The sequence below is a fragment of the Schistocerca gregaria genome, chromosome 7 (genome assembly GCF_023897955.1).
Source record: "Schistocerca gregaria isolate iqSchGreg1 chromosome 7, iqSchGreg1.2, whole genome shotgun sequence".
NCBI lineage: Eukaryota > Metazoa > Arthropoda > Insecta > Orthoptera > Acrididae > Schistocerca > Schistocerca gregaria.
In genome coordinates, this window is record NC_064926.1 from 222,983,174 (window position 1) to 223,001,922 (window position 18,749).

At 38.4% G+C, this 18,749-nt stretch overlaps 1 protein-coding gene across 1 annotated transcript in view; it reads left to right on the forward strand.

The window, feature by feature from the left end:
* LOC126281447 (sodium channel protein para) overlaps positions 1 to 18,749 on the forward strand; it is a 1,486,858-nt gene that overhangs the window by 1,252,803 nt on the left and 215,306 nt on the right. Inside the window, exons 30-31 of the mRNA XM_049980418.1 lie at positions 5,709 to 5,977; positions 10,869 to 11,042. Coding sequence (XP_049836375.1) covers positions 5,709 to 5,977; positions 10,869 to 11,042 — 443 coding nt within the window. The remainder of the gene's footprint in view (positions 1 to 5,708; positions 5,978 to 10,868; positions 11,043 to 18,749) is intronic.

Below are 18,749 nucleotides of genomic sequence, written 5' to 3' on the forward strand. Positions count from 1 at the left end.
ACTTCATGAAGCTACCGATGTTGTTAAATAGCTCATTTCTATGTACTCTAAACAATAATGGTACTGCCAAGCTTCCTTGGAGTGCCCCTGAAATTACCTTCCTATATGTTGATTTTTTTTCCATTAAAGGCAGTGTGTTGAGTTCTGTCTGCAAGTAAGTCTGGAATCCAGTCACAAAACTGGTGGTGCAATGCGTGGTAAGCTCATATTATGTTCACTGAACAACAGTGCAGAACTGTCTCAAATGCCTTCCTGATGTCAAGGAACATGACTTCAGCTTGGATTCCAGTGTCTTTAGTGCTCAGGATCTCATGGACAAACAAAGTGAGCAGAGATTTGCAAGAATTCTGTTTGCAAAATCCATGTTGGTTTTTGAAAGGAGATTTTTCATTCTCCAGAAAGTCATAATACAGGAGCCAAAAACGTACTCCTATATCTTAATGAGTAAATGTAAGTGAATTTTCTCAGTTCTACTGATAATAGGATAATCAGTAGTATCATTCTTGAGAACATTAGGCATACAAAATAATCAAATAATGGTAAATAAAATCTAAGAAAGTTATGAAACATTTATTTCCACAGTTTCAAAAACACTCTTTCTTACTCAAGAACCAAATAACATGTGGAATCTTTCAATAACTTTTGAGAAGCAGGATATCAATGATACGGGTCTGAAGTTTTTTACATCATGATGATCAACATTTTTATATAATGGTTTGTTATTGACAGCTTTAGTTCTTTAGGAAAAGTGCCAGTGCTGAAAGAGGCATTAACTATGTCTACAAGGGGACGAGCAATATTTATGCTGTGTTTAAGTACTTTATCTGGAATGCCATAAGTGCTACAAGACCATTTATTTTTTAGTTTGTTGATCGCATTCTTTACTTCTTGTACACTTACAGGGTATAAGAACATAGTTTTAGGATTTGTGGAGATGTTATGTTTAATCTTTTAATCTTTGTTTGTCTTTGGGTTTTTATGAGGCTTGGTAGAATACTTGCATAATGAAGGCTGAATATATTGGCAATACATAAAGGATCATTTATAGTTTAGTCCTCACTTTTAATAACAAAACTGCTGTTTCTTACTTTATTTCTGCCTACAGTTGTATTTATCGCATTCCAAACTGATTTCATTTTCTTGTTACCCTTGCTTCTACTGATGTATGAGTCATTATGTAACTTTTTTGCTGCATTAATGACTTTCCTGTACAATTCCTTGCTTCACATGTATACATGTTCTTCCCCCTTTAAAATTCTCTCTACAAGAGCTACTGATCATTTCAGATCCTGTTATTCTGGCTGTACAAGTTTGGATTTCTTTTAGCGAGTACTCACTTATACATAAAACTGAAATATCCTTTAATTGATCCATCAAAAGTGCATCTAGTTTAGCAATCTTACTAATTATACCTTGGACATTTTGATATAATATAGTTAATGATATGTTGTCTTTCGAATCCCCCAGATTGTTCACCTCGTTGTTTGGTTGCTGCTTGTCTAGAATAAAAAATCCTTCAGATGGCCTGGTGGAGACACTCTTCTTTTGCTCAAGGGGCGGGTGGTTTCTAAAGCTTCTGGAAGTGTAGTAGATACTGTCGTTCTTGATACTGCTGGTATAGCCTGTTCCATTTCTGATGACAATTTTTGTGTTGCAAGTTTGGACAAGGAGAATAGAAGCTTTTAAAATGTGGTGCTTCAGAAGAAAACTGAAGGTTAGATGGGTAGATCACATAACTAATGAGGAGGTATTGAATAGAATTGGGGAGAGGAGGAGTTTGTGGCACAACTTGACAAGAAGAAGGGACAGGTTGGTAGGACATGTTCTGAGGCATCAGGGGATCACCAATTTAGCATTGGAAGGCAACATGGAGGGTAAAAATCGTAGAGGGAGACCAAGAGATGAAGACACTAAACAGATTCAGAAGGATGTAGGCTGCAGTAAGTACTGGGAGATGAAGAAGCTTGCACAGGATAGAGTAGCATGGAGAGCTGCATCAAACCAATCTCAGGACTGAAGACCACAACAACAACATTAGGATTTCACTGACAGTTCTCATTATAATCAGAATCCTGATCTCTAGTAAAAAATGTAATTTGTGTTTGTTGTTCCCTCTGGACAGCTTTATCACTGACTTCACCCTTAATTATACTTCTATTTGCTGCCTCTTTAATGTGCCAATCTACTTTTAATTCATGATCATGCAGTATAAAATATGTAAGTTTTGGCAAGTATGCAAAGTTAAATGAAATATTTTTAAAAAAGTGTGAAAATTGTTGTATTCTTTCAAATAATTGTTTAGACTTAATAATCTGATGATTTATTAAACCAGTAAAAACACATGACTACCGTATTTACTCGAATATAAGCCGCACTTTTTTTCCGGTTTTTGTAACCCAAAAAACCGCCTGCGGCTTAGAAATTAGAATTGAGTAACTTCTGCCATCGAATGTATGTAGCGCTACACAGGCATTCTTAGCAGGCACAAAGACATATACTGGCGCCAAAACCTCTGCGTCAGTAAATAAATTAAAAGAAAAGGTAGAAGAATGTAAACATTATGCCATGTATTCTTTCATATTTTCTGCTATCTCATTTAAATCCTGTCTGCTGAATGAACTACGAAACTGGAGTGAGACAACAGCAAATGCGGAAGAATATACGTATCATGTCATGTTTATATTCTTATTATTCTTATGCTGAATAGTGATACAGTCAGAAATGAAGCACGGCAACTGACTAGATTTTTAAATCTAAGATTAATCTAATTTCTGTGCAGAATATAATGTACTAAAGATATGTACTAAAGAGGCATCTGCAAAGATTTTCAAACGGAGAAAATTTTTCGCTAAACTCTCGTTCAGAACATCTATCATACGCAGTCTATTATTTGTTTCTTGTTGGTCATTATCAAAGAAAGCAGCAGTGTAAGTGACAACAAATAGCAGTCTCTTGCCATTGTTTCACTAATGAGACAATCCCAATCCCCCCCCCCCCCCCTCTCTCTCTCTCTCTCTCTCTCAGTAGCGTGCACAAAAGCCACGATCGGCGACAGGTCGTAAACACTTATTGTCAGAATTCAACAAACAATGCATGACACACTACAATAATGTGTTTTCAGCAAAGAGAATGGCACTTATCAGATCAAAGCAAAATAAGCAATCGATTCGAACAAGACGAAGTGAAAAAAGAAGAGTACCCGTTTAAATACGGACGGAGCGCCTGACACATAGCAATGGCTACTTGGTAAAGCTTAACTCTTAAGCTTAGGGTTCGGACCAAACTACTGTAGCTCATCTTCATCCATTCAACCCCAGTTGTGTCTCATGTTACAATGGACCAACTTTGTTTCGATTTGGAAGTGCGGTCTAAAACTTTTCTCTCCCCTTGAATTTCGAGTCTCAAATTTCAAGTGCGGCTTAGATTCGGGAAAATTTTTATTTCCTCCATTTTGAGTCTCATTTTTCAGGTGCGGCTTAGGTGCGAGTGCAGCTTAGATTTGAGTAAATATGGTAATTAAAAAATGGCCCTACTAATATCTGTATAAGCATGAAATAAATTAACAATAATAATCAGTTGCAGTAAATGTTACATGCTTGTATATTTACTAGTAAGTAGTACCAGATTCTCATATACCAACTAAACATTAATGGTTTGTGAAATACCAAGTTCTCTTCTACTAAGCTGCACACTAAATAATTGTCAGCTCACAAATGGACAAAATTCAGTATAATGATTAACACAGCTAAACTTGCATAATCATTAACAGAGTCAGTAATAATTCCAAAATTTCATCCAAAATAATTCAGAGGTTAATGCTGCTTATTGCCTAACATTAATGAAATGTTTGGGACCCAACTGGCTCTCAGATTGTAATTCCCTTTCAGCTCATAATTGTTGTAAGAATGAACAGATTTTTAGGAATTTGCTTGGCCAGTTGCCTCAAAAAATTTATTATTTTACCAGTTCTATCCACACTAACAGCTCATCAACAGACAAGTTATCTCTATGCCCACCTGGAACAGAATGACAGCTCAATGCATCATGACTGCTTGAACAGAAGGCATCAGAGTGGCCATTCGAGCTCCCTTGTAAGCACTTGGTATCCTTGCCAAATTTTACAATGATCACAAAAATGCCTAAAATGGACCACAATTTAAAATACTGCACATACAATTCACAAACAAAAGACAAATGTTAAAAAAAGGATCTTTGTCTGCTCGTTCCTCTCAGACCATACACTCTGTCTTATATCTAATATTTTATACACAGTTAATTAATCCTTGAAATTTGCACACACACTCTCAATATTGATGATAAAGAAATTGTTATTAATATACGATAAACAGTAAAAATGGTCTACTCAATATAAGTGTGTCTTGGTGCTCTAATCAACAGTTGTTTTAGTTTTTATGTACATGATACTGCTTTCAAATGGTTAGTGTCTTTATTATAGATGAAATAACATTTGATCTGTTAAATAGAAGTTTCTTGATAAACTATAGATGTGATATGTGGTCAAATAGGAAAAGATGCAAGGGATGTTATGCTGTGTTCATTTCGTGTACAAGTTTGAAGAATACAACATTCTGATACACGTGCATGATTAAGAAGACATAAAACATTATAGAATTCAATAAATAAAACATGTATGGATGTGTGCCTTTCAGTGATGGTAGCTAGCATTCTTGGCTATTACGAGTTATTAATTTTAAGTGGTTGTGTAATATTATTTGTTTATAGTTTTGATGTAACTCCTGCAGTTTTTAATTACACTTGACATTAAAGTTTCAGCACATGCACCTCAGTGCCAAGATTATGCTGATGGGGTTGATTTTGCGGTGTGATGAATCTGTGAGTTGCACTGTAATTTCGAAGTATTATTTAGTAGCACTATCTGCTATATTGCAGAATCTGCCACTTTTCTCATATCAGTTGACTTCATCCTTCATTTAATGTTGTGGCTCACTTCTGCTTGTGGCTTGCCACCAGCCACAGTTGCCCGGCCCTTTCTTAGCCTGCACAACCAAATGCTGAACTTAAACTTTCAATAATTCTTCCACAGTGACATCTCACCAGCATGTCTGTTAACTTGTAGACTGTGAACACAGAGTCACAGTATATGAGATGGGTATAGTTTTTTACATCAACTGTGTATTCTCATCTAAAATTCAATATAGAGCTCCATACTGGGGAACAGTCATTAGTTTTTCTGAAAGCAGCAGATTTTATGGAAGATATTATTTGATGGCAATTTCCATAAAAATAAATGAGAACAAATGCTTTTGTTCTGCACTACACAAATACAGTTGTTCTAATAGTTAAACAACGGGAAGTCCCTGATGGATTAACAACAAAATAAAAAGGATTTATTACTACTCATCACACTGAGGGGGCATTGAGTTGCCGTGGTCTTTTTTTTTTTTTTCCATGCCTTTGATGACTCAAGGCCTCCTGTATGTGGTGAGTAGCAATCTGTCTCTTTTCTTTTCTTTTAATATTTACCATTGTATGTGTAAACTATTTACTCTAGTAATGGATTCTATAATTTTACACAAATCTATTAAATATCATGATAGTGACAATGTATACTAATATTTCTGTAAACCTTTTCTGAAGTTCTTTTGACTCCCCCAATTCCATAGGTGCCACAAGCTTAAAAGTTTCATTTACAGAACTCAGTTGTAATGAATATGTTTTACTTTTAGATCTTGAAGAAGAAGGTGAAGGGGAAGAAGGTCTTCTGGAAGAAGATATGGCACTCGAAGCTGGCTCAGAAGATGCAGCAGGGCAAGAATACCCGTCCGACTGTTTTCCAGAGCCTTGTTATAAGCGTTTCCCATTCCTTGCTGGTGACGATGATGCACCATTTTGGCAAGGTTGGGCAAACCTTCGTTTGAAGACCTTCCAGCTAATTGAGAACAAATATTTTGAGACAGCTGTCATCACTATGATTCTGCTCAGCAGTCTGGCTTTGGTATGTGTAATAATTTAATTGATCATTTATTTATTATTTATCCTTCCTTAAACATTTGTATGCAATCAATGTCTTCATTGACATTGTATAAGAGCTTTTATAAAGTATTTAATTGGATAGATAAAAGTCTACTCACTAAGTGGTGGCAGAACACACACATAAAAGATTGTTGTGATTGGCAAGCTTTTGGAGCCAGTGGCCCCTTCTTCAGGCAATAGGTTTGAAGGGGAAGGACGAAGGGTGAAGGAAAAGGACTGGAGAGGTCTAGGAAAAGGGGTAGATTTTAAGAAAGTCACCCAGAACTGCAGGTCAGGTGAGACATACCATACAGGGGTTGTTTTGTGGGAGGAGACCAGCCAGTGAGGTCATCGTTCTCATCAGATTAGGGAAGGACGGAGAAGGAAGTCAGCCATGCCCTGTCAAAGAAACCATCCCGGCATTTGCCTGGAGCGATTTAGGGAAATAACATAGAACCTAAATCAGGATGGCAGGCCGCAGGATTAAACCATCGTCCTCTCGAATGCAAGTCCAGTGTGCTAACCACTGTGCCACCTCGATTGGTAACCATACAGTATGAGAAGAAAAGACTGATTGACTGTTATGCAGTAATCTCTGTTTTTTTATAGTATCTGTATACCATGGAGGTTCCCTCCCATTATGAACTGTTCTATACATCTATCCAGTGCATGGTCAATTATTCTTTTAAACTTGAGCCATAGCTCCGCCTCTACATGCTCCTGCTTGGTGCTGAAAGTTTTGAGTTCCTCATAGAGATATGATACTATTTCCGTCGTGAATGGGGTTCCTAACTGTCTGTTCCAGGTAGTTTTCAGGGAAGTTATTTAGTAATGTTTCACAGGATGTCATATCGTGCCCAACACTAACAAAACTGCAATTTTCCCAGTTAATTGTTGAATGATTTAAGTCTCCATTAATGATTACAGTATAACTGAGCTTTTCTCTAAAGTTTTGAGTTATATCTGGAGAGGAGTCTTGTTGGTGATAGAAGGAGCAAATTATCATTTTATGCCCACCCCTGATACTGAGTCTTGACCAAACAATCTTACGTACCGCTTCAGTTTCTATCTCGATGGATTTGAGTTTCTTGTCTTCTGCAACAAATACAGCATATGCCTATCCTTTCAATATACACTTAAATTTTCCCCTAAAATCTCACTGCTATGAATTTCAGGTTTCAACAAGCTTTCTGTACCTAGAATTAGAGCTACACTGCTTTTCACGAACACGTCAAACTCTGGCACTTTGTTGTGATTGCTTGAGCAATTTACTGTTAGGATTTTAATACTCTCATCTGTGGAAGGCATTACTTTTGATCATACACTGATATTTCTGGGTTTTGTACAGCTATTTGTAGGTGCCCCGGTGGTCCCGGTCGCCTACGGTGTACTGGAGGCCGAGCGGTGACCTCTCCAGTTGTCAGGATGTTAGGAAATAACTGTGGACGCGTCATAAACGTCAAAGAAACGTTATTAATTCATAACACCTTTATTCCTGCCGAGTACAATGTGGCTTGGGGATATCAATGACCTTCCCGAGTCCTCGTAGTGATGACACCAGCTCTGGGCCACACAGTCTTGCTAGCGTGCCGCCGCGTGCTGTCATGTAGCGAAGGAATGTTCTTTCTTCGTACTTTGACCACGTGTGGGTGGTGGCGCCCGGCTGGCTGGCCGGCTGCGGATAGCAAGCCGCTGCGCGTAGGAGGCTCCGGGTTAGAGTCCCGGTGCTGTCGACACAAGAGGCGTTCTCGTAGTGCAGAGTGTACTCTATCCCACCCCGTCTTCGTCCTTGCACTTCCTTGCTCCTCTTTTAATCTGTCGAGCTAAAGTGTTGCCAGTTCGCTATGCGAATTGAAGCTAGTACACACAACAAGATTTCTATGTAGGTAACACAAAAACCTGTGGTAAAAATTACTAGTTTCCTGAAACGTTTTGATGTTATTTATAGTTTCTTGCAAATTTAAAACTTAGAAACAGAGTTAATTTATGATAAATGCAGATAATATACAGGGTGGAAAAATTTGTGCAATGAAATTTTAACCCGGGACGGCTGATACCAGTAGGAACAAAGATTACTAATGTGTAGGTCAATAACACACCATTTTTAAACTACGGAAACTTGGGACCATGTACTTGGATTGGCAGTGGGAATTCCCTGTTGCCATTTGTTGGTTGATGGGCAGCACTATAGTTGTCAGTTCACACATACAAATGTCCCTTGCTCCGTCACTGCCCCAATGTGATATGCACATGTGTTAAATAGGTCATGCTGTTTGTCTCGACCTCACGTCAGAGGCATTCACACATGTTATCTCCTGCAATTTAGTCATACTATAAGTATGGCAGCACAGTATTCATTTGAAGAACAACGAGATATGGTTTTTGTTTATGGATTTGCTGATGGTAATTCGCATGAAGCTCAATGGTTGTATGAGAAACAATACCCAGCAAGGTGCCACCCACACTGGCAAACGTTTACAGCAATTCACTGGCAACTTGGCAAAACAGGCTCGTTAACAGGATATCATTGTGATGCTGGAAGACCTCGAACACGACAGGATTTGAAGAGACTGTTCTTGAGGATTAAAGGAAGCACTTATGACGAGCACTGGAGCGGTTGGACACAACATGGGGGTCACTCATCGGTTAGTCTGGGAGGTTTCGAGGGATGGTGGCTAGCATCCATCTAGTTTCCACCTTGCCCAAGACCTAAATCCTGTGGTAGACTATGAACACAGGCTAGGATTTTGCCAGTCGTTTCTGCAATGTGTTGCACGAGATCCCAAATTCCCCGCCATTGTGTTGTTTACCGACAAGTGCACCTTCCATCAGGATGGCCTTTACAGCACTCAAAACGTTCATAACTGGGCAAGGGGTAATCCTCACATCACATATGTCCACAGACACCAGGAATAATTTTCGCTCAACATTTGGGCAGGCATTGTGGGTAACCAAAATTACCAATGTTGTGTAGGTCAACAACGCACCATTTTTAAACAACGGAAACTTGGCGCCACGTGCTCTGATTGGCTGAGGGTTTGCCCTGTTGCCAGATGCTCTGGACAATGCAAGTTAATTTTTGTAGTAGTGAGACTGCAGTTTAAAAAAATAAAAAAATAAAAATGAGGGTAAATGAATGGGGTCCTATTTCACAACTGTTAAGAGCTGCTGATGAAATAAATCTTTCTTAACTATCAGTTTCTGTCATCTGTCATATAGAAACAGATCAAACACATAACATATATTTACAATTTAAATATGATGGAAAGGATAGATTGCTACTCATCATATAGCAGAGATGCTGAGTCACAGATAGGCACAACAATAAGATTCTCTGGTCTGGCTTTGTACGTGTGGTCTCTCTCTCTCTCTCTCTCTCTCTCTCTCTCTCTCTCTCTCTCTCTCTGTGTGTGTGTGTGTGTGTGTGTGTGTGTGTGTGTGTGTGTGTGTGTGTGTGTGTGTTTGTCTAATTCCGATGAAGGCCTTTTTAGCTGTAAGATAACTTGTTTGACACTCTTTTTTTGTTGTCTGCTATATGGTGAGTAGCTATCCTTTTGATAATATTGTCATTATTTTAGCCTGGATTTTTCATTGTTTGAAAATGTCATTTAAACATCCATGTGAAACAACATGGCATAATGCAATGCAATGTATCTAAAATTATTTGTAGCAGCCCATATATCAATGTTTATACTGTAAAGTCAGATGATATAAACACTGTTGCATATCACTGAAATTAAGATGTGAAGATAAAGTAATGGAACTGACAATGTTCATATATATAAATGAAATAATTGAAGATGATACATTTGTAGAGCATTAACTGCCTTCACTGGTAATATGCAGTATCCGGTCAGTGGTATATACTGTTCTGCTATAGTTAATAATTTTTGTACATGGTCATAATCAGATCCTTCTGTGTGGAATGCAGTGTGTTGACGGCACAGGTGATTTCTGTTCACAGGCTGATGAAAAGATTATGTACAGGGTGATTCAAAAAGAAAGGACAGATTTCAGTTCTCACTGGATAGAGGGAGGTTTAAAGTTTTATGTTCGCTCAGATGCTATACCATACACTCAACATGAGCATCATGTGTTGCTCAAGAAAAATCGAAAAGGTAGTCAGTTTCATTCTACACATGAATCAATTGGTCCCTGTTTACTGTATCAACAGCTTCAACAGTTTGATTCCTCAGCTCTTGAAGAGTAGCTGTCCTTTGTGGGACAAATATTCTATCTTTTGTGTACCCCCACAGAAAGAAAATGACAAGGTGTGATGCCTGGTGTTGTACAAGTTCAAAAGCAATAAACAAGAACTTGAGGTCCATCACACAAAATCATTCCTCTTGTGGTGTTGTCACTATATTGCTACAAAAAAACAACAGGACAGCTGTGTGAAAGCTTTGAAATTTCCTCTATCCAGTGACACGTGTGAGTTCCTGTCTTTTATAGTTTGTCTGTAATAAACAGCTAAAATATGTTCTTTCTTTTTGAATCACTTGGTATTATAGCACACATAGACTCTCCATTTTGAGAACTAGTAGTTAATAACAATTTATCTCATAACCAGCTCTTAGCAGCTCTAAAAATTTACTCCCCCACCCCAAGTGTGGGGCAACACGTGAGCAAAATAGTGTAGTTTTCCAGAGAAGTATCCTTAATTTAGTAATTAGCTTTTTGATTCCTTTGTAATTTTTTCTAAGTGAACCTTACAAATCAAATAACCATTGACAATTACCATTCTTGTCTTGTTAAGGGACTAATTATGTTTACACCTTGATGAATGTGTGTTTCAGGGAAAGGAAAACAGTCATTTAATACAATTTATTAAAAAGCTATATTTAAGTCTAAAATAATGATTCTATTTGTTTAAGGCATTGGAAGATGTCCATTTACAACAGAGGCCCATTCTTCAAGATATTTTGTACTATATGGATCGAATATTCACTGTTATTTTCTTCCTTGAGATGTTAATTAAATGGCTGGCATTGGGTTTTAGAAAGTATTTTACAAATGCCTGGTGCTGGCTAGATTTCATCATTGTGATGGTAAGAAATTTCTATATAAAATGGAATAGCAATAAAAACATTAAACATTTAGAACATAGGTTTCATTAACAGTGTTGTAATAAATTGTTAATAACCTCTTTACAAACTATTTGGTTTTATGGTATAGAAAATGGTGTTTTTGTTCATTAATAAAAGGAAAAACAAATATATGACCAAGTTAATTATGGTTAGATACTTTCCATGAAATGTAAATTCAAATGAAAGCATTTCATGAGTACTGAAATATTCTAGAGAACCATAGTTGACCTATTGTGATAATTGCTTTACAGTAGATAAACTTTGCAGCTACACTAATGTGATAAATTCAAAGTAAAACAAATATAGTATTTTAATTTGTTATAAGGAGAGAAAGTACACATATCTGATTGCACCAGTTTCATAACTTAAGTAATAACATTTTGGAAATAGTTGAAACACTGTTAAATGGAAATGTATTTTCAAAAACTGGTAGAAATAGCCACAGAACTAGGTCACATTCTAGGATGAGCTGGAGAGCATACATGTCTGCAAATTATGAGTTAGTTAAAGAAATTTTTTGACTCATTTAACCAGAACTTTGCAACAATTAATTTTTGAATGTTACACTTTCCTCTCCTCCTCTTTGCCCCCCTCCCACCCCCTCCTCTTCCTCCCTTCCCCCCTTCCCATCTCTCTGTTTCCACCCTCCCCCCATTTCTTGATTGTTTGTACCATATGATACTAACAGTTTAGTAGATTATACTTTTGTCTGGATTAAAATATCAGTAATGGCCAGTGTATTATTATACAAATCATGGGTGAAATTTTGTGGTCATAGCTAAAATGTGTTTCTTTTACATAATGCAATAACTGTTTAAAAAAAAATATTGATAAACTGAAAAGCTACCTGTAATTTACTGATTTTTCTAGTGCGCTAGATGATACATGAACCTGAAGGAACATATCACAGTGATGTTGCGAATTGTGAAATGTTACTTCTCATATATCCAAGTACTCGATTTTTCCTTTTTGAAATGTTGTGTATAATCTTTTGTTGATGAAATTTGTATTTTCAGTGTAAGAATTATCCAGCAGATGTGGAACTATTATCTAATAGTAATTTGTGATGTTTCTATTTCAGGAACAGCATGTTCTTCAGATTGTAATTTTTGTCTTAAATTCACTTGGTCACCCAAAAGATTAATTTTTTTCTATAGTAATAAAAGAACATTCCCTAAAAGTTAACTGAACCTAATGACACTATGTTGAATTTCATGATGTGAGTGGCAATTAGAGTATTCATTTTTATTTCAATAACTTTGACAATTTGACACTGTGTTTAAGTGAACATCATCACATAAAAAATTATGAAAAGGATAGATTGCTACTCACATGTCGAGTTGCAGACAGGATGAAAAGACCACTCCACACCGAGCTTTCAGCCAAAGCCTTCTTCAGCAAAGGAAGGAAGACACACACGTTCACTCAAGCAGGCACACTTCAAGAACACATGGCCACTATTTCTGGCCACTCAGGTCAGAATGCAGTCTTATTGATGAAAGGTCATAATCCTCTTCTTCATATGATGAAGGGTATGGTGTGCCCCAAAGTAGCATCTTAGTAACCTTTCTGACAGTCCCATATTCTGTACAGACATAAAAACCCATGCCAGCTCCCCTGGTCTGTATCTCATTGGCCGGTGCTTGGTGTTATAGCACTCTCAGTCTCTCTCCTGGGTATCCAGGTCCATATGGAAGCCAACTGTCTTTCTTCTTCGGTTGTGGTGGTGGGGTGTTTCTCATCCTCAATAGTGTCCAGAAGACCCAGGAACAGTGTATCCATTGTCATTTTTGCTTCACTACCATAGAGCAGAAAATATTGTCAAACTTGTAGTGACTTGATTTGCTGTGCTGTTGCAAATGTTATGATGGGCAGTGTTGTATACCAATCTTTCTGTCTGACATCAAGATCACATCCACCAATGTCTCATGTTCTGTGACACAATTTGTCTGTAGTTGGCATGTAGTTCTCATCCTGTGGGTGATGTCTCAATATGAATGTGGGTGATGTCTCAATATCAAATCCTCTCAGATAGTAACCTCAATTAGAAAACTTTTCCACAGCCAGTGTTCATCATGCAGGATACTCTATGCTGCCAAATAATGTCTAGTACAAGGAACCTTGCAATTTCCAAAGCTTGAGCAGTCAGCTCCCCTTTTGTAACAGTGTGACAGGTGAGGTAGCCAGTGCATATTATTATCCATCAATTCCTATTTGTCAGCTTTAGGAAACTTTCCAAGAAATCAATTCCAATTCTGTGCAAGCAGAATTGCTGCCAGATGGCATGGAGGTAATTGTGTCACTTGCATCAATTATTGGCATGCTTTACAGAGGCTCAAATAGTGTCTAGGAGATTGGTAGAGGCTTGGCCCTGATACCTGTGGCTGATTATGCGTGGAGTCTTTACAGATCCCAGGTGAACAGCTGTTGGAGCATTGTGGAAAAACTTCAGGATAGCTGGACATAGATGTGTTGGGATGGCAGGCAACCATTTCAGCACCATTGGATCATGGTTTCTCTTATGCAGTGTTGTGTCTATTAATTTGAATTCTCATTCAGTGAGTTCCTCTATGGTTTTCAAAAATACTAAATCTTCACTCAGTTCAGCAGCAATGTCATTTAATGTAATAACGGCTGAGATTTCATGCATGCTACTATGTTCTACCACAGAATTCCTTGAAAGGCAGTCAATGTCCATATGTGTGTCTGTCCATTTTTTATGCCACTCAGATGTCTTATTCCTAAAACCTCATTCCCAGTATAGCCAGCTGACCCAATGGATCATTCAGGCTAATCAGCCATTGTAGAGACTGGTGGTCTGTGCAGTGATCAGTGGTTTGCCAAATAAATATGACTGGACAACTCCTCCAGGGAACTCTTTCTCAGTAGTAGAGTAGTTCATTTCAGATTTGCAGAGTTCCCTGGAAGCATAAATTATAACTTTTTCAGCACCTTCCTGGATTTGTACTAGAACAGCACCTCTCTGATAACCTCTAGAGTTGGTATGAAGTGCTATATTGGCATTCTCTCATGCTATTTAGGACTGGAAATGTTAGCATCTTCTTAAGGAAAAAGAAATATCTTTTTTGCATCTTGTTTCAGAAAAAAATAGCCTCTCCCTGCAGTCTACTCTGCATTTACATCTACTCCTCAAGTCACTGTATGGTGCTTCTTGAGGGTACCCCTTACCACTACTTGTCATTGAATGCATTGTATTGTATGTTAACCAGGCCCTAGAATCGATGGAGAGGCTCCATCCCCGCAGCAGCCGCAGTGGTCCACAACCCCATGACTACTACTGCAGTCCACTTCACCCCTCTGCCACCCTACACCAAACCCAGCATTATTGTGTTTTGGTCCTCAGTGGACCATCCCAGGGAATGTCTCACACCAGACGAGTGTAGCCCCTATGTTTGCATGGTAGAATAATGGTGGTGTACAGGAATATGGAGAACTTGTTTATGCAGCAATCACCGACATAGTGTAGCTGAGGTGGAATAAGGGGAACCAGCCCACATTCGCCGAGGCAGATGGAAAACTGCCGGAAAACCATCCACAGACTGGCCGGCTCACCAGACGTCAACACAAGTCCACCAAGCAGATTCATACCGAGGACCAGGCGCTCCTTCCCGCCTGGAAAGCCGTGCGTTAGACTGCATGGCCAACTGGGCGGGCACTATTTGTCATTTCTTTTCCTTTTCCACTCACAAATAGAGTGAGGGAAAAATAACTATCAGTAGTTCTTCCAAGAGATGTGCCTTGGTCCAGAAGTCTTTTATGAATCATCAATAATACAAGCGCATTTTGAGAAAGTTTCTCACATCACGAATGTCCCAAGGAGTCAGAAAATCTTTGACTGCTCTTATTTTCTCTGGATTAGGATGAACTCCATCAGCATTCACTAGGTGCTCGAAGAATTTTACTTTTTATTGAGCGAAGAGACAGTCTTTGGTTTCAGCCGGAGGCCTGCAGTCTAAATAAACTTCAACAATGTTGCCAGGCTGCTTAGATGTTCTTCTGATGTCTTCAGAAAACTAATAGTGTCATCCAGATAGCAAAGACACATTGATCATGTGAGATGTTGATTGAGGTTGTCCATCATACCGTCAAAGGTGGCTAGAGTGTTGCATGTTCCAAACAGCATAACTCCGAACTCTTAGAGGCTGTCAGAAGTTATTAAGGCAGTCTTTTCTAGATCAGCCTCATCAACCTTGATTTGTTAGTAGCTTGTCTGCAAGTTCATAGTTGAGATATACTTTATTTCTGTTGAGCAGTCAAGTGTGTCATCATTGTGGGTTAATGGATAGATGCCTTTCTTCATGATTTTGTTCAGCTGTTAGTAATATCTGTCACCCTATATGAGCACTGGCTACTTGGTGGATTACCTCACTGTTAATAATATGTTTTATTGTGAGTCACTTGGACTGTCTTTTCTCCACTCTTGATTAGAAAGCATGTGAAAATTGGCACAGAATGGCTAACACTCACTGTCAGTGTTTCTTGGTCATCCATCCTGTTGAAAGTTTGATAGTAGCATCCTCTTTTACATTGTCTGTAGAAAATGACTCGCTGTGGATGCCGTAAAGCTGCTCTTTCTGAACTGGTTCATGTGACCCTGTGCATGTCTCTTTAGGGATGAGTTTTGGCAGCTTGTGACAATTAGAGATCAAAAGTTCTCCTTTACCACTTACTGCGTGTATGATCATCACTTGCATGTAGATTTTGTCTATGAATTTGAGTAGTTTTTTGCAATGGATGAGAGCTTCACAGTTTGTCTGAGCATGTAGATTATAAAACTGATGATGGCAGGATAACAATGTCTCCAACAGCAAATAACTGCCCAGAGCAATCTTTGCTACGTGTGCTTGTTGAAACATCTTTGTCAGTCTGGAACTCTGGTCTTATTTATAGAACAAGTTGTATGAATGAATAAATATGCCAGGGGAAAGGAAATATGGTCCACATCTTCATTTTTATCATTGCTCTAGTCTTTTCATTGATTTTCCAGGAAGTCTTTGGCGTATATTGTGTTTCAAAGCTTTGAATTTATAGAAAGTCCGAATTGGCACATAGAAATTTCTTATAGTAAGGAAGCTCTAGCAGACTGTAAATGCTTTAGGTGTATAGCGATACCACTGACTGAAAAGCAGAAAAGTTGAGTCATCGACAAGAACACACAAGATAGAAAGAAAACTTGCAAGCTTTCAGAATAATTCCTTTCTCAAACTAAAGTGCAAAGACACACACACACACACACACACACACACACACACACACACACACACACACCCTTGTGTCCCTACATATTGCAGGCTGGATGCACAGTGCTGTTCAGCAGGTGGGCTTGGGTGGGTTGGAGATTGTGTTGGATGTGGTTAGAGAGAGAGTGAGACAGACAGACAGACATGAAGAGGGGTTGGGTTGGGTAGCTAGATGCTCAGAGGAAGGAAGCTGGTTTGCTTGCTAGGAATGGGGGCAGGAGGGGTGGCAGGGCTAAGCATGTGAATCATGGGTGCTGGAGCCGGTGGCGTGCAGTGCATAATGAAACTGACATAGGGATGTGAATTGGGAGGGGGTGATGGGTCAGAGGATTTAGAAACTGTTGGATGGAAGGTGTGGGGTCAGTGGATTAAGAGTGATTGAAGCCTGAAGGGTTACTGGAGCAAAGGATGTGTTGCAAGGATAACCACCATCTCCATAGATTGGAAAAGCAGGAGGTGGAGAGAAGCATCCAGCTTGCCCAGATTGTGAGGTAGCCATTGAAATTGATCATGATGTTCCATTTGGTGGCCACAGTTTGGTGGCTGCCATTATTCTATTGGAGAGATGGTTTTGTAGTCATACCAACATAAAAAGCTATACAGTGACTTTAGCAGAATTGGTATATTGCATGGCTGGTTTTACAGGTGGCCCTGCCTATGACAGGGTAAGATAAGTGTGTGACAAGGCCAGAGTAACAAGTGGTGGATTCAGCAGATCTTGCATCTGAGTCTTCCTTGTGGCAAGGGTTAGGAGTAGGATGGGCATAAGGATTGACTAGGATGTTGATGGGCATAGGAGTGGACTAGGATGTTGCGTAGGTTGGCTGGGTGACAGAGCACCACATTAGGGGGTGGGTTGGGAAGGGGCTAGGGTGGGTTGACCGTTATTTCAGGGCATGATGATAGATAATCAAAGCCCTAACAAAGCATATGGTGTAGTTGCTCCAGTCCTGGATTATACTGGCTCTTTCGTAGCTGATTCGTGGACTGGTGGGGGGATTGGAGCTGTTTGAGGATACGGTAAAGGAAATTTGTTTGTAGAATAGGCCCAACACCCCCCTTCCCATTAGTCCATCTATCAGACTGCAAACATGGGATTGTGCATCCGCTGGCACTATATAGGGACGATCATGCATGTGTGTCGAGGATGGGGATGCACACGCGCACGCATGTCTGGGTAGATGGGTGTGTTTGTACACTAGCTCAAGAAAGATGCTAGCTAGCACTAGCAAGTTTTCATTCTTTATTGTGTGTCCCTCTTAATAACTCAATGCTTCTGGTTCTTGTGACCGATCTCCTTTATTCATAAAGTATTTACAATGAAATCTTTTCTTTATATGATCATTAATTTGTATGAAGGTAAAGAATGTAACCATAATATGATTTGATTCCTACTGACACATATGGTACAAGATTAGAGTAATTAATACTGATTTGATAAGAAGTAACATAAAATTAAATGGTTGTTAAATATGTTATTAGAAAAAGTGCATCATCATTCATGTATAAATGCATAAATATCATTCACTCCCTCAAATACACTCTGAAATCACAAATTTTTTGCAAAGCTATAGAATCTAATACTTCAGTTTACTTTGTTGGATACACTGTTTGTCAAATCATGGGCCACAGAATATATTTTTGTTAGTTGTTATATCATGGTTTCAATATAAATCTTTTTTATTTGGTTTGAACATGTCTTTCCTGGCATAAGTGCTATATAGTTTATAATAAATTATGCACCGAGTTCAAATATTACCATATGTGCCACTCATTTTATGCAAGTTTCTAAAGATATTAATCTCATTCCTTTTGCCACAGTTCAGTACTGAAATAATGGAAAACACAACTGTGTAATGCTGATGATACCCATAGTATGTTAGCAAAATTTTTGTTGTTTGGTGCTGATCTGCTAACAAATAAGAACATGAATTAAATCACCATTTGCTAAACTGAACTTTGTAATCTGCATTACAGTCCATTAATGAACAACGTATTTATGGATGTTATGTAGTACCTTGTGATGATAATAATAATGATAAACAATGACTAGTATTTACACTCCCAATAACATGTTTTACACTACTTGTCAGCGCAAATGTGGACATATTACTTTCCATGAAGTAGAAAACTATACTATTTGTATTATTTTCAGGACTGTGAAATCTGTTTACTTGTAGTTTATGAGAACAATGGTTTTTTGTCCCAAAGGCACATATTGACTACAAATATGGACAATATTGTAAAAATAGTGTACTCAGAGTTTTGAGTCTTTGGGCACAAAAGCTTTCCTGTTGTTCTCATTTATGAATTTTTCATGACATAGCAAATTAAGGGATTAAAGAAGAAATTGTGAATGTTTCTGCAGTCTGTGTTTTAGCAATGTGTCACTAACATAAATTTCCCA